Source organism: Poecilia mexicana, unplaced genomic scaffold (genome assembly GCF_051168715.1).
Source record: "Poecilia mexicana isolate PSO_F unplaced genomic scaffold, ASM5116871v1 scaffold_1, whole genome shotgun sequence".
NCBI classification, from domain to species: domain Eukaryota; kingdom Metazoa; phylum Chordata; class Actinopteri; order Cyprinodontiformes; family Poeciliidae; genus Poecilia; species Poecilia mexicana.
The window spans coordinates 4,357,711-4,373,390 of record NW_028263370.1 but is presented as its reverse complement, the minus strand read 5'-3'; the positions used below and the strand labels follow the sequence as shown (position 1 = coordinate 4,373,390).

At 40.4% G+C, this 15,680-nt stretch overlaps 1 protein-coding gene across 1 annotated transcript; it reads left to right on the top strand.

Annotated features, from left to right (window-relative positions):
* Positions 1 to 1,379: 1,379 nt before the first annotated feature.
* cep170ab (centrosomal protein 170Ab) lies at positions 1,380 to 14,966 on the top strand. The gene is made up of 18 exons (XM_014978294.2): positions 1,380 to 1,588; positions 1,683 to 1,772; positions 2,523 to 2,601; positions 2,809 to 2,867; positions 3,248 to 3,398; positions 4,334 to 4,471; positions 4,591 to 5,043; positions 5,136 to 5,500; positions 5,591 to 5,710; positions 5,806 to 5,938; positions 6,453 to 7,904; positions 8,446 to 8,689; positions 8,959 to 9,067; positions 9,182 to 9,343; positions 10,162 to 10,250; positions 10,573 to 10,666; positions 12,495 to 12,546; positions 12,673 to 14,966. Exons 1-18 carry the CDS (start codon positions 1,484 to 1,486, stop codon positions 12,924 to 12,926), a joined length of 4,149 nt encoding a protein of 1,382 aa, XP_014833780.2. The 5' UTR covers positions 1,380 to 1,483; the 3' UTR covers positions 12,927 to 14,966.
* Positions 14,967 to 15,680: the final 714 nt, after the last annotated feature.

The window sequence follows — 15,680 nt, the reverse complement described above, 5'->3', positions numbered from 1 at the left end:
GTGAAGAAACCAACAATATGAGGTCACAGTTTTGGGCCAAATGTTTGGTTAAAATGACACAATCTCTGTCCCAGCAGCATAACCCAAACCTCTGGACTGAATGAATAGCCCAGCAGTTTTCAGAGTGTGTGCTGTAATAAAGGGTGAGAATGGAAGTCATATGATCCCGAGGAGCAGACACAGGGGTTTGCATTTGCAAGGAAACTTGTTTTCCTCTTGCTTCTGTGTGAATCTGACAGAATTAGCTGTCTTATTGCTCACATCATTGTCTCTGTCCTGCTAGATAACAGCCTCATAATCTATCAAATGTCATCACCGTTTCCTCTGCTTCTTTCTGACTCTTTTTCTTCAGCGTGACTTCTGGGTTTGCTATGAGGGCAGCTCCTAGGAGTACTTCACAGGGCAACTTTTGAAGGATGCCAGAAATTCTGTAAGCCATCCCTAGATTTTCACGCTTGTAGTTGGTTTTTACACTTTATCTTCACCATAGGCAGTAATGAACATGTCCATGTCCTTGAGTAATGTCAGAAATAGCAGCTGTGCACATGATGCACAACCCACATGCAAAGATAGGGAAAATTTGATTACTGCATAGTGTCTTGGAGAAGCATTTGATATTGTACACATCCTTTTCTCAAAATCCTAAACTGTATTGTAATATATTGGGATTTGCTATGATAGACCAACACAAAGTAAATTATGAACGCACAGTGAAAGAATAAATATTTTTCATTAAAAAATCGTTAAAAAAAAAAGTGTGCTCAGCCTTCACGAGTCAATACTTTGGGGAACCATTTTTCTCTGCATGGTTAGACTAAATTTTTTCAGTCTAAATAAATTATATGCAATCTAAAAAAGTTTGAGCTATTTTGCAAAGTGGGGGGCACATACATATACTTTTATTCAAACTATTCCTCCTCTCCATCATGCCCACCCTTGCCACACCATGACATTGCCACCACCATGTCTCATGTTTCCCAATTTACATTTTCTGAAACAATTAGTATTTAAATCTAGGCCAGAGAGTTAGAGCACCTTCACCAGACACGTTTTATGCGACATGGTTTCCCCCGTTGACAGATGGACAACCACGGTGTAGGTGGACGTTCATGTCTTGGTAGGTATGCAGTTGTACCATGTGGTTTCCATTTCCATGTCCCATGCATTGAGGAGTGCTCTGGGATACGTTCAAAACTTGCTAAAAGTTATGTATAATCTACCCCTATTTATTCTTCTCCATATCTTTCTCCTTGACCTGTCTGCTGTATTTTTATCAAATAGATTGAAGTATGAGGTTTTAGTATGACTGTCAAGTGCTATGAACATTTTTGCAGGGCCCTCTATCCACCACATATGTAATTTACCCAGCTGGTATTCTTAGTGCTCATCATTTAGTTGAATGAAGTGTGAGCTGTGATTTGTCTCTCCTCTTTTATTTTCAGCATGATGCACTAGCGGTCAAAGGTGATCTTCTGAGGCAGAGATGAGTCTGACGTCCTGGTTCTTGGTAAGCAGCGGCGGGACGCGCCATCGTCTTCCCCGGGAGATGATCTTCGTCGGGAGGGATGATTGTGAGCTCATGCTGCAGGTACGATATGAACTTAATTTGCAGCTGCCCTTCCCTATGCTGCCAAATATTCTGATAAATGAAAATGGAACTTACGGGGTTGTGTGTGATTCAGTCTCGCAGCGTGGACAAACAGCACGCTGTCATCAACTACGAACCAAACGCAGACGAACATAAAGTGAAGGACTTGGGCAGCTTAAATGGGGTGAGTTTTTGTGAGCTTGGAAACCTTAGCTTGGCTCCATCAAATAAAGGTAATGCTAGACATGAGTCTAACTGCATGCAGTGATACACCAGATATACTTAAATTCATGTATCTAAAAGTAAGGCCTTAAAAAGTCTTAAGTTCATTTAATAAAATGTAAGTAAGCCTTAAATAAGATAATCACAGGTCTTAAATTTTGTCTTGGTAGGACTATTTAGTCTAATATCTGTAGTTTATTTTTCTCATGGAACGTTAAGCAAACATTTCAGAAGCATGCAGACATTTTCATTACATTCTGTGACTTGAGGTGGTTGAGGCTACCGCTAACCAGCAACTTATATACCCTTCCTAGCAAGATAGGGTTTTTTTTGTGTCTGTCATGTGAAAGTGTAAATTTATCATCAGTTGGCTGGCATTCTGTGCTAAAAAGCTCATCAGTACTACAATATAAAATATGCAATTTTCTTTTGAACATTTCTGTCATGTTACGCATCTTTACTTTTGTTTATTTTATTCACAATGGCCTTAAAATGTTTTAGAAAACCTTACATTTGAGTTGGTAAAATCTGCCGAAGCCCAACTTTAGACTACTTTTCAAAAATCAATTTCCTATGTAGTAACAACCGTAACAACTAAATATCGTTATTTTGGCCCTACTGAACTACTTTGAGCTCTGCGCATGAAAGACGGTGGAGAGGTTTGCAAAGTGAACAGCTCGTTTTACACAGGTCTTAACCTTATGTTTTGCAGACTTTCGTCAATGACGTCAGAATACAGGAGCAAGACTACGTCACGCTGAAGACCGATGACAAACTGAGGTTTGGATACGATATCCTTCGGAAGTTCTACTGTGCAAAGAGGCCAAACTAAATGACTCTCACACACACGAACCACTGACAGCCGTGTAACTTTATCTGTTTGTGAATAGATGTGAACTCTCAATGTACTCCGCCTGTTGCATTATACATAAGGCTATTCAGTGCTTGTTTCTCAGTGCTCAGCAGACCTACCCAACATTTGCCTTAACCTACCTCACATACCAACCTGTTCACCGTGGTTCGAGGAGAGCTGCACATTCCCGAGGAGGCGCTCAAGGTTAGACAGCATGCTGTGCGGTGAAAAATAAATAAATAAATAAAAGCTTGTTTGCAGACCAAGTGGATCTGTCTGCTCAAAAGAGGACAGCCTTGTACTTTTTTCATGGCTTTGTGGTCAAAGAAATAAAAGAGTTCTGCTGAACCAATCTAATGCTTCACAGCTGATGAAAGCGCCGTTTCATCTTGTCAAGCCTAGGTAGCTGCAGAGAAAGGTTTTTATCTTAATGAGCTTGCAGAATTCCAGCGTTAATAGTTAGAAAGCCTTCAGTAACATGCAAAAGTGAGTACATACGGCAAAAGAGTCTGCATTCAGCTTATTCATTAGCTTGACATTATCGTGTTGCTTCCTTTCTTTTTCTCTGTAAACTCAAACGTCAGCATGAGAAGCTGAGCAGCCAGCTTCAGATGATCCAAAAGAAACCTGCAGAGAAATGTGAGGCGAAGCCTTCAGAGGCAGAAGCGGCGTCGGGCTCAGAAGGAGCCGCGTCAAAACCTCCAGAGTCCGGCAAACCCGAGGATAAGACAGTAGGTGAGGTTTAACATCCATGGAATAACTGAAAGTCCAACACAGCACACGCCTTTTTTGCAGGGTTGTTTTTTCTAACTTATGGATAAATTAGATATAATAAATGAAAACGCATCAAAAGATTAGTGGTAGAAAAATTGCTAGAAGAATTGCACCAACCCACATACTTCCCAGTAACTTGATATTTTCCTGTCTAATTGTATAGGAACTGCACATTCTGCATTAGTTTCTTGAATCTTATTGCAGATTTTTACCTTTCTGATATCCTAGTATGGAATTTAATTCTCTGAAAAAATGTCTGAATTTTTTTTTTCCTTTGGTCACCCGAATCCTCCCCCTTACAAGATAGAGAGGGCAAGCTTGAAAGGATGAAACCTGGGAATTTTTGTCATATGTGCAGACTTATTTTTACCTGCAGAATAATCTGGGTCAGTTTGTCAAGTCGACAAAACATTCCCAAGGTGGGAACAAATGGACTTCCTGTGGCCAAAGTCCAGCTGTAGTAGCACGGTGGATAAAGAGTTAGCATACCTCCATAGAGGAAACAGTTTACTTTTCCGTAGCTTCTTACTATTTCTATAGTTTCTTACGTCTTGAGATGTGCAGTAACACCTTCCACACAAAAGTGTATCACGTTTACTGCAGCATGGTCGCACTTTGACCTAATGCATTCACTGATTGGAAAAGGATTATATACTTTAGTTTCCATCTGGTCAGGCTTGATCAAGCTGAAAATTTGTTCGTTCCAGTCGCTAGGTGATTTATTATATTTATTTATTTATTTTGTTCCACTTACATTTTTCAATTTGGGGAAAATGGTTAACTGTGAAGTGTGCACCCAGTTCAAACAGTCTTCTCCACATTACAAGCTCCCCCATGCGCCGCTCCTAAATCTCTCCTCCATTCAATAAGACTAACCAATACATTGGTTTTAACAGGAGACATAGCCGTTTTACACAGGGGCACGCCCCTTTATGGGCAGCCTGCTTGGTGGGGAGACGGAGACACCGATGATCAGCAGCCTGGAAAACCTGACGAAAAAACCTCTGATAGGAAGAAGGAAAAGGCAGAAATGGGTGCGATCAGTTTTTCAGAAATATCACATGACCAATGCTATTTTCGGAATCCTAAGATGTAATAAAGGAAGTAAGAAATTATGAAGTTTAAATTGTTAAATCTCTTCTCCTTGTTATAGACACCAAGAGAAGTGCAGAGATCCCAAAGTCTTTGCCTCAAGCAGTCTCAAATCAAGAACCTAGCTACTTTGAAATTCCAACAAAGGATGCTCCCGTCGCAGCTAAACTCAGTGAACTTCCTCCACAAGATCAAGAGACCAACGCTTCCGCTGCTGCTGTGGAGCCCATCCATGGCCATGCCTCGTTCACCATCGAATTCGACCCCGGGGCGTCAGGCAAAGTGTTGGTGAAGGATCGGGTGGCAAAAGTAGGACCAGAGACCCGACCCCGCCCAAAGAGGGCTGGCGGAGAAGACCTGAGTCCGCTTCAGACAGCCATGGTGGCAGCGGAGGTTAAAGTTGCTGACTGGCTGGCCCAGAATGAGCTGCCATTGGCTCTGAAAGAGACGGTGGCAGAGGATGATGGAGAGAGTGTGAAAAGCGATGTTCCTGTGCATCTCAGGAGTCTCAAAGGTGCGTGATGAAATGTGTTACAGCATTTGGTTAATTTCTTCCTTTACGCAGTCATTTCTTGTACATTCTAATGTGTCATGCACACACGGCAGGCAGTAAACACGAGGATGGCACTCAGAGCGATTCAGAGAATGCTCTTGGAGAGCAGCGCAGGGCCGCAGCGCTGGAGGAGCGCTCATGGGGGCTTTGGGGTGGCGCCGGCATAAAAGAAGGTCGTGCAAATGTACCAGAAGGCCTGTTTGCAGAAGAGGACAGCCCTGCAAGGCGCTGCAAGTCTTCAGCATCAAAAAGGCAGAGCGGGCTGGTGGAAAGGCGGCGTGGCTCGGCACCACATCAGCATGGTGGTCGTGAAGAGTGCTACGGACACAGAGATGAATATAGCGACAGAGGGACTTACACCATTGAGCTTGAGAATGGAGCCAATGAAGAGAAAGAGGCTAGGAAACTGATTGACAAGGTAAAGGTTAGACATCTTTTTCTGTACTTTTTACTTATCAGATCACAAAAACTCTTTTGGCTTTATTTCATTTTCATTTGTGTCTTCCAGGTATTTGGTGTGGATGAGCAGCGTGTTTCCAGGATGGGGGGAATTGATCAAAGAGAGAGGTTGTCTTCACAGAGGTCTGGTTCGAGAGACAGAGGAAAGCCTGGACGTCTGGAGACAGAGGTGCAGAAGCATTCTTCTGACTTAAAGTGATTAACCAAGACTAAATCTGTTTTTAGCAATACACGAGTACAATTCATTTTTTTCTTGTGATTTAGCTCTTGTCTGAAGAGTTGATGGTTGGTGGTCCTCGTTGGGTGTCACAGTGGGCTACTCTTGCTGCCAGCCACATTCGGACAGATCCTGAAGGATCTGGAGGGGACAGTCACACCCTGGTCACAGAGAACAGAGGTACTCAGTTTAGGTCATAAGATCACTCACATCATTTATTTTGCATATCTATTGAAAAGTATTTTTATACACTTTGCAACTTTGAAACTGCATCAATAACAAAAAGCCTATAAAGACTCATGGTAGCAGTTTTATGACCAAATGGTTTTTAGATGACAAAAGATTATTACAATCCCAAAACATTTGAAGCAATGGCTTATGGGAAGTTTAAACCTATGATTTCTGTTAATGGTGCAACTCAAGATTAAAACATAGAAGGAAGGGAGAAAGAAGGTTGGTTGGTTGGTTGGTTGGTTGGTTGGTTGGTTGGTTGGTTGGTTGGTTGGTTGGTTGGTTGGTTGGTTGGATGGATGGATGGATGGATGGATGGATGGATGGATGGATGGATGGATGGATGGATGGATGGATGGATGGATGGATGGATGGATGGATGGATGGATGGATGGATGGATGGATGGATGGATGGATGGATGGATTTAATGCCATTTCATGAAAAGATTTTCTCATTTTTCAGCAGAAATAAGTGGATCCAGCCACATGGCCTCTGTGCACACTGAACGTAAGAGGAGAACCCTACCACAGCTACCTGGTGAAGAAGTTAACCTGGGAAGGAAGACCCAGGGTGGATGTCTGAACACAGATATGGGTGAAAAGCAGGATACAGAGCTTCAGGAGAAAGAGAATCCAGATGAAAGGCTATCCAGAGGAAAGAAACAAAGTGTTCAAGGCACTGGAGGTGTGGGCAGTCAGAGCGGTAGCCCAAGTCGATCTTCTCCGGCCAAATCACAGGACAGTGGTGGTGGTAAATCAAATCAGTCGGGTGTCCTGAGCAAAGTCCCTCCACGTCCACTGACCAGTGGACAGAAGAGAATGGAGGAGGCAAGGAGGAGAAAGAAGGATGAGGAGAAGACTAGAGAGAGCACCGGGAAACCACTACTGAGGCAGGAGAGTTTCACTGTGGAGAAACCGAGTTCCAGTGTGCCCATAGAACTTATTCCACGTATCGATGCCTACACAGGAACCAAAACTCAGAGTAGGGACGGGGGCATAGACAGTGTCTCTATGCAGAAAGACTCAGAAGCTGTGGCAGCTTTTCTAGAGAGCACTGTGTCAGACCAAGGTGATCCTCCAAGTCAGTCTATTGAAGGTTCCATGTCTCCAGAGTCAGACGTAGACACAACAAGCACAGTTAGTCAAGCTGATGGCGTTAGAAAAGTAGTTCAGAAACGCAGGATACTAACCGGGCAGCAAAAGGAGAGAACGGTGCTCTGCACCTCTAACAAGGGCCCTACTGGGAGCAGAGAGCCTCTGGACAGGAGGGGGAAGAACAGAACATCTGGCCCTCAACAACCAAGTCACCCCTCAACATCCTTGGACCTTACTGACGATGACATCAACTCCAACTCCCTCCTTTCCGACTCACAGCCTATCTCCACACAAGACTCAAGGAGTTCAAACCTTAGAGGCCAAACAGTTGGGGCCAGCACCAAGTCAAGTCGGGCCAAGATGACACAGCCGTCACCTTCTTCTGCCCCAAACAAAGCCAGTAATGTTCCCAAGCCAAGACCCACTCGGACATCCCTGTTGAGGCGAGCCCGCCTGGGGGAGTCATCAGATACCGAACCTGCTGATATGGACCGGATGTCAGTGGCTTCTGAGGCATCAACTGCCAGTTCCACATCCAGGACAGGGATAGCAAGAAGGGGAATGTCTAGAATAGAGGCTCTAGCACAACCAAGGAGACCAAGGGTTGGGTCTCCATCTGCCCAGAGCGACTCGGAGGCCACCGTGGCTAAAAGCAGAGGGCCGAGCGGCCGAAGTGCAGCAGGAGATTACGCTCTCAGACAGGGATTGAGAGGTTCAAATGTGGCTTCACTATCCGGACCCAGAGCCAGAGCTAACAGTGCCTCCAAGCTGCCTGATAAAACTAAGGGAACATCATCGTATGGGCATATTACACCTGCATGTAAGTGGAAAATCTTTCACCAGAATCCATGTTGTCTGTCACTGAAATCTGTTCAACAATCTCTTTGGTGTCAATGCCTGTGTTTCCATCATTGTTCTTTTATATCATTGTTCATTTTGAATTGCATAGCCATTAGAAAATGTTTGTGCAAAATGACAGAATGACTTCTTTCATTTTGCAAAAACACATTTTTAATGCTCATTTGACTTTTCCAAAAAGGAAATAATGTCATTTAGTTTAGTTGTCTTTCATAATCGATCACTTTGCTCCTTCTTGTCCAAATGTACTGGTTTTGTTTGTTTCGGTTAATATTTACTGTAAAAGGCAACATCAGCACTGATTTTCAGACATTTTTGAAGTCCAAATTCCCTTGCTGGTTTTTCTGGCGCAACAAAAATGTTTAGAATTTTTCTTTTCAAAACGTTTGTTTGCCTTGAAACCAGTCAACCCACTCGTGCCTAGATGATGCTGTCTTCATATTCTCCATAACCAGAAATCTTTGTGTGTTAAAGGTTTAGCTTCTTTCGTATCTTCTTTTAAGCTGGGACTCGGTGGCGCCGTGTTCCTGTGGAGTATGCATCCACCTCTGAGGATGAGTACGGCTCAAATCGCCACATATCCAAGCAGGGGCCTACGAGGCCATTCCCTTCGACCCGAGTTGCCCAGTTAGGAGGTTCAGCTCCAGCAACGCCCAACCCTGCAGGCCTGACCAGCGTGAAGCAGAATTCCAGGGACCAGGATGAGTACATGAGAGACTGGACAGCGCACAGTGAAGAAATAGCCAGGTGCGTGGGTGAGAAGAGCTCAAAAGCATGCAATATGAAGTCCATTTTTAGATGCAACAATGAGGATGTCAGCTCCTTCCAAAAATGCTGTTGTTACTTTCGCCGCATGGGATGTTTTTTTTTCATTGCTTTTTATTTGTGCAGCTCTGATCGTAGTTTCTGGTATGTGTGAGCATGAGGTATGGGATGATAAACACAAGCACATAAAAAGGAAGTTGACATTTTTAGGTGTAATGTAATGATGTCATTGCTTTTTACTTGTTAATCAGGATCAGCCAGGATTTAGCCAAAGATTTAGCAATGCTGGCACGAGAGATTCATGATGTGGCTGGAGAGATCGACTCAGTCAGTCCTGCAGCAACTGACCCCGGAGCTCTGGTACAAACACATCACATGAGCATCAACACTGCTGACCAAACAAATATTTATTTACAGGAATGCATAACTGAGCTAACGTTTGAATTCTCTATAATTATTATTAATTTCCTTTAGTTGGAGGAGTCGGTATTTGATGATGGTTTGGATCTGGGTGGTTCCACCGCAGAGCAGAGCAGGATTCCGGCAGGCGAGGGGCGAACCGTGGAGCTACGACAACGAAGCTCAAACAACCAGAGCTCTCGCTCGATCCGTCGACAGACATGGAATAGAGACGATGTGAGTCCGAGCCCCGTTATCGAACATCAGTTAGTCGTACATTTTGCACAGGTGTTTTACATGCAAGAGCGCTTGCTGAGGAGGACAGATTGCTTCAAAGTCAACAACTCCATGCAGTAACTTGGGTTTTCCAGTTGGCTTTGTTTGATCCACTGACTGTGACTGTAATTACAATCATATTGGACTGTATGAGACTTTGCAGTCTGATTCTACTGCAATAAATTGGACTAATTTAAACTGAAATTGGGCCAATTTGAATTCTATAAAACTGGCTATAAAATGGCCCCAGCTTGTAATTTGGCACATTGTGAGTAAAACTAAATTAAATTAAACTATTAATGATGCCATGATATTGTCGAGACGAGCTAATTTAGGAAGGTGCAGGCACAAAACAGTGTATAATAATATATGGTCCTCAAATATGTGCAACAGAAAACACTGCTCATCACACCTAACACACCATCCCTCTGTGAAACATTGTGGTGGCCGTGACATACTGTGGAAATCCATTTTCATGAAAATCTTTCATAAAGTTAAATTCATCCACAAAAAAAATCCCTGTCCAGGTTGAAAATAAGTTAAATGAACTTTTATCTATTCTATGTTGGATGAAAAGTTGCTTGCTCATGCCCTTGTCCAGTACAAGGTACTGCATGTATCCCCAGTTTCCACAATCCATTTCTTCATTCTGACCTCAGAAACTGGAGTTAAATGTAAAGAGAATAAAATAAATAAATCAACTTGAACTCTAATCATTCCTATCAGAACAAGTACAGTTAGAATATTTACAGTTTTTTTTTCTCCCCTTTTTTCATCAGCTGTACCTTGACAATGTGCTGCTTGCTTCTGTGACTCAACTTTCGACCAGAATACGACAGTCTGTGGACAAAACTACCTGTAAAGTCAGGTAAGCCTTGTAAACTAACCGCGTACTTACCGGCTGTTAACACAGAAATAAATTACTGTCGTGTATTTATGTATTCTGTGTTTTCTGTTAGAACTGGACAAATTGGCAAAGTGTGAATGGCAAATCAACGAGATTTTCTCTGTCAAACAGAACTACATTTTGTCATTAGGACGAAAGCTTGAAGGTTTTAGGGTTTTACAATCTGCAGACATTGCCAGAAAGAAATTATCTGAACTGTCAGCTAATACTTCTAGCAATAGCTATATTAAGCGTTTTTCTTCTATTGTGCTTTTATCTATTTTTATCTGAACTCGGCCTCCAGGATTCTTTTCAAGGATAAGGAAAGAAAATGGGATGAGATTGAGACCAAACTGCAAGCAGAGCACGACTCCTTAGTTCTCAAGAGCTCCAACAAGGTGATGAATGTTTCTGATATTCTCAGTTACTCCTCTTGATTATACTGCTTGATTTTTAAGCAGACTTTTTGCTGTCTGTCATATTTTAAATTATGTTGAGGTTATCTGAACTTTGCACCTGCATGAATTTGGGCATGATGCTAACTCAATCCAATAAGCAAATAAGAAGTGAAACAGACTGCTCAATCCGGCTATGTTGATTATTTTATTGACAATGCAAGTTCTCAAGCAAGACTTTGAAACACAGCCAAAATATATTCCTTTTAACAACTATTGCTGTTTCATTGTTGCAGTGTTTTAAATACCGTTAATTACAGCAAAATCCATTTGATGCATAGTCCCATGAGTTCATGGCCCTTTTTTTAAACAATATAAATTGGTGTACAAATTAAATTTGTTAGCTGACCAATGTCCTATTTTAAAACAAACCTTGTTTTTCACCCTGTAGTGTTTCAAATGCAGCTAAATACTGTTTCAAGTGAAAATAAAAACATTTTGTTAATATATACTTATATACAGTAATTGATACATTTTTTTGTAATCTAAAATAAACATTGACTCATATTGCATAGTCAAAATACCTAAATCTAAATTCCACCAATTGCTTATTAATACGAATATTACTAATTTCCATTCCTTAGTTGCCTGATGTCACTAAACAGCATCAAACCCAAAATTAGAAATATCTCTTAGAATGTTGTTCCCATGTTGTCTATTCTGATTTAACAGTTGTAGAAATCATTACCGAGTCTACATATCAGTTTTTTTTATTAATGGGGAATCTAGCTCAAGGCTAAGACGATTTACCGAGTTTATCAGTCAGATTGCATGTAGTCTGCACAGTGCACCCTTCTGCTACCATGAACATTACATAGTTCACACTCCAAACACTAGATGGCATTAAAGCACTTCTTAGTCAGTATCAAATAACATTTGGTATTCATGCACCACCTTGACTTTATTCACAATGAAACAGGTTCAAAACTAAATAGCTTCACTGGTCCATAAGGGGTCAACAAAATTGTTAATTTTTCTAGAGAAAGACTAACATGTCATTTTAGGATTAATTATAGTGATATTTTGAACTTTATCAAAAATATGCACTAGTCTCATGTATTCTTTTGTTACTACGACACAATTATTCACCACATCATGATGATATATCCTGTAGGGACTCTTAATGCAGTGATAATTCATCGTTTGGATGCTCTTTGCATTTTGTATTCCTTTCCTTGTCTGTTCATTGGGTTCTTCTCAGTTGAAGGTTACTGTTTCTTTAAGAGATTCTGGCGTTTTCTGTTTGGTCTGTATGTTTGGACGTTCATAGCTAAAACACAGTTGTAGTTACATTTGGTGCTCCAGAATAAATGACACACATCTAGTGGAGTCAAAAAGAAAAAAAAGACAGCAGAGTTGTTTCTTTTGCAATAAAATGCATTGATGTTCTTGGTTTTAACATTAAAAAATGACCTGTAAAGACCTGTTATTGCTTCTGTGATTGCTTTTGCAAGACGTTGAAGCTGTACTCTTATTCACTGCTTATTTCAAATAACAGATCAAACAAATATGGAGAAAAAAGTTACAAGTTTAGCCCCATTTAACCTTTCTCTGGTGTAGGGAGATACATTTTACATCAGTGTGTCCTCACATGAACCTGTGACAGAAATGTCAGACCAAGTCACAAAGCTTGTAAAACATTACTCTTTATAAAGAATTTTTCTGCAGCAAAAAGAGATTAGTTGGGCTGATTGGCTCAGTGTTTGAGAACCTTACTTACTTAATCACATCCTCAAGCATTCTTCATCTGTCTAAATTATGTTCTTAACAGGAGATTTCAACAATTATTCAAGACCTGAAGAGTGTGGAGAAGCAACTTTCAGGTATGGGCATAATAGCCCTTCATCACAAAAATAAGCTGCCATATGAAAATTATTTTATGCATAGTATTTCTGGTGAATTTGGTGCTAAACGTTGCCGGGGTTATGTTGCTTGGTTGTTCCGCTCAGTTATCGATATGATGGTGGACCCAGACGGCACTCTGGATGCCCTGTCCAGCATGGGCCTGACAAGTCCTCTAAGTGACCAGAGGACGAGTCCTGGGAGTCAGCAGGGGGCACAGGCGTTGCATTCCAGAACAGAGACAAAGACATCCAGCACACCGTCAGCACCCAGGCGTGAAGAACTTTCTGGCGAGCCCTGTGGATCCTCAGAGCGTACAGAAGAGACGAAGCAAGGCAAGAGTGTTGCATCCGAAAACTGACAAAGAAAATTACTTCCAATGATTTTTTTTATATATATAAAAACTGACAGGACATCCTTGGAAAAGACATTGTTGTGGGGTTTAGTTATTTTTATGGCTTTTTTTTTCTCGCTGAAGCTATAAGAAGGTGAGTGAAGCTTTTGTCAAGGCAAAGTTTGTTGACTGTGTTGTCAGATGTATCATTTTGGATCTTCAGCGTGTCAAAAGGAAATACAGTTAAGAAAAGACTGAAGTATTTAAACTGAGCCATGTGTCTTTGTGTTGCAGGTTAGTTTTGTCCAATATACTTAAACAAAATGAGATAAAAGCATATTGATGGAGTGTTAAAACTGAGCTTGTCTTGGTTTTTAAATGAGGTAATACTGACCTCAAGTCCCCGTTACAGACAAAAGTCCCATAATAGTAAAAGAGACACAGAATCCTAATTTATAGGGCAGATATCCTGATTTTCTTTCTTTTTTTTTTTCTTTTTTTTTTTACAAACATACAGCTTCCTGTTGATTCATACTTAATTTTTCTGATTCCATAAAATACTTATACACATTTTGGAAGTATTTTATTTTTACTTTTAACTTTGACTAATGACGTCAAACCAATTGGTTCAGTCCAGCAACTTGTGTAATGTAATGCAATCTATGAACATGAGTAGATGTTTAGCAGTGAGAAACCAAAAATAAAAATGAAAAACACCAAAAGACAGACTAGTCATGCCTAATCAACTTTATGCTTACAAACAGCTCAAGTGTCTGGCTGCTGACTCCCTGCTGGAGCTTTACTACTTACTTTATATTATCAACATTTTTTTTCCTTTTTGACACATTCATGTTCAACAGGTCTTTTCAAATATACTGTCAGAAACTTAGTATCCAGGTTCCAGGTCATCATACATATAAGATGCTAATGTTCTGTTTTGAGAGGCGTGACTACATAGGCTTTGTTTTGCTGTCAACAACAAACAGATTTGAAAGACAATGAAAAGACTAATTTGATTATTTTTAATTGTTTCTATTGTTAGAGGTTTTATGGATCCACAATGTGATATTTGCCCTTTAAAGAGATCCAACTGTATCAGAACAGAAACCAAAACAAATCTGATTAAGTGTCCTTTTTTTGTTGCCATAGTTATTTATTTAAATAAATATAAAGTACTTTTCCGAGTCTTTCCTGTTTATCCGTCTTTCTCTGTACTGACTTTCCAATCTCAAATCTCCATTATGACTTCTTAGGAAATGAACTGGCCTTGCAGGGCGTCTTTAGTTGAAGTTCCTCTTAATGTCCTCTCCTTGTGTTAATGTGGTTAGAATTCAGTGTATCAGAACAGAAACTGGTTGTTATTAGACAATATAAAGGCCAACGTAGCTCATGGGGTGGATTTTTCTCTCGCAAACGAATTTTGTCACAAGTGCCCTGGATCAAACAATCAGTGGAGACAGTAGGAAATAAAGTTTGAGGTGGAGTTTGTTCCTTCGGAGGCTTGAAGTGCTGATAAACTTGCATCGTCTCATTAATCTTTGCGGGACCAGGACATGACGTTCCTAAACGACACACGTTTATCATGTTTATGTCTTTCACCAAAAGCAGGGTTTAAAACCAGCTACCAGGACATGAGGGGTTCCACAAACGGACTGCTAACAAAATGTTGTGTCAGAGCCAGCATAGACAGGGACTACCTCTGAGTCCTGCAGCTGCATTTTACTATTTATGATGCAACCAAACAGGTGACTGTCTAATGACCGTAGGCTTTCAAACGTCTTGCCTCAAACCAATGTTTACACTTGAATGTACCCTAAAAAGATCTATCTAAAAAAAAACTTTAGCCAAAACAGTTTTAATAGAGACAAATTATTTTGTGCTCAGCACGCTTTCTCTATAATTCTGCAAGTTTGTTGAAGCATTTGATGATGTTTCTTTTTCTTTTTTTTGATGTTTGTATGACTTTATTTTGTAATCTTGTTCGGTTAGATGTTGACCTTGCAATACATGTCTCGTTTGTCTCATTTACAATAAAATGCATGACCATCATGACCTATTTTTGGACTGTCTTTGTTGTTATTTAACTGGATAAAAAAAAAAAAACTACTTTTGGATAATTATTTGCAAATGACTAAAGCCGCTTTATAAATTGCAGATTTGGATTTTCTATGCAAATGTAACCAACTTTTGAAGTATGACGCAGAGAGAGAGGATGATATTGGGATGGTTTAAATCTAAATGCTGTAGATTTATACTGGCTTTTGCTCTTAGGTAGTTCATTTTTTGTTAGTCGGTGGTTAGAGTTTAGATACTTCAGACCTGTACAGTGCATAGCCAAAGCTTTAAAACATATTTTTTTGGCGCAGCACAAAAACCTCTGACAAATGTAAGAGAAAAACATTTGAGTGAAAACCAGAAAGCCCCATCTGTAGTTTCATTAATCGTTTTATAACTCCGTAGTTTGGTGTCGCGCATATTGAGAAAGATAGAGTTTAATTCACTTTAAATTCACAATTCAGTCTAAGCACTATGTAAAGTTAACATATTAAAATAAATGCTGTTGCTGCTTGAAAACAACTTTAAATTGTAATAAACGTTAGCTTAACTGGTGTACTGCTGAGGTTTTTAAATGTAGCTGCCCAACAACATCCCAGTGAATAAGTTTGTTGTTAGCAACTGGGCATCCCATTGCATGTTTGAGGTTTCATTAGATATTTATCCTAACATAAACAGAGAAGCAGAATTTATCATTAATGAAATATAAGAAATATTTAATCTCAA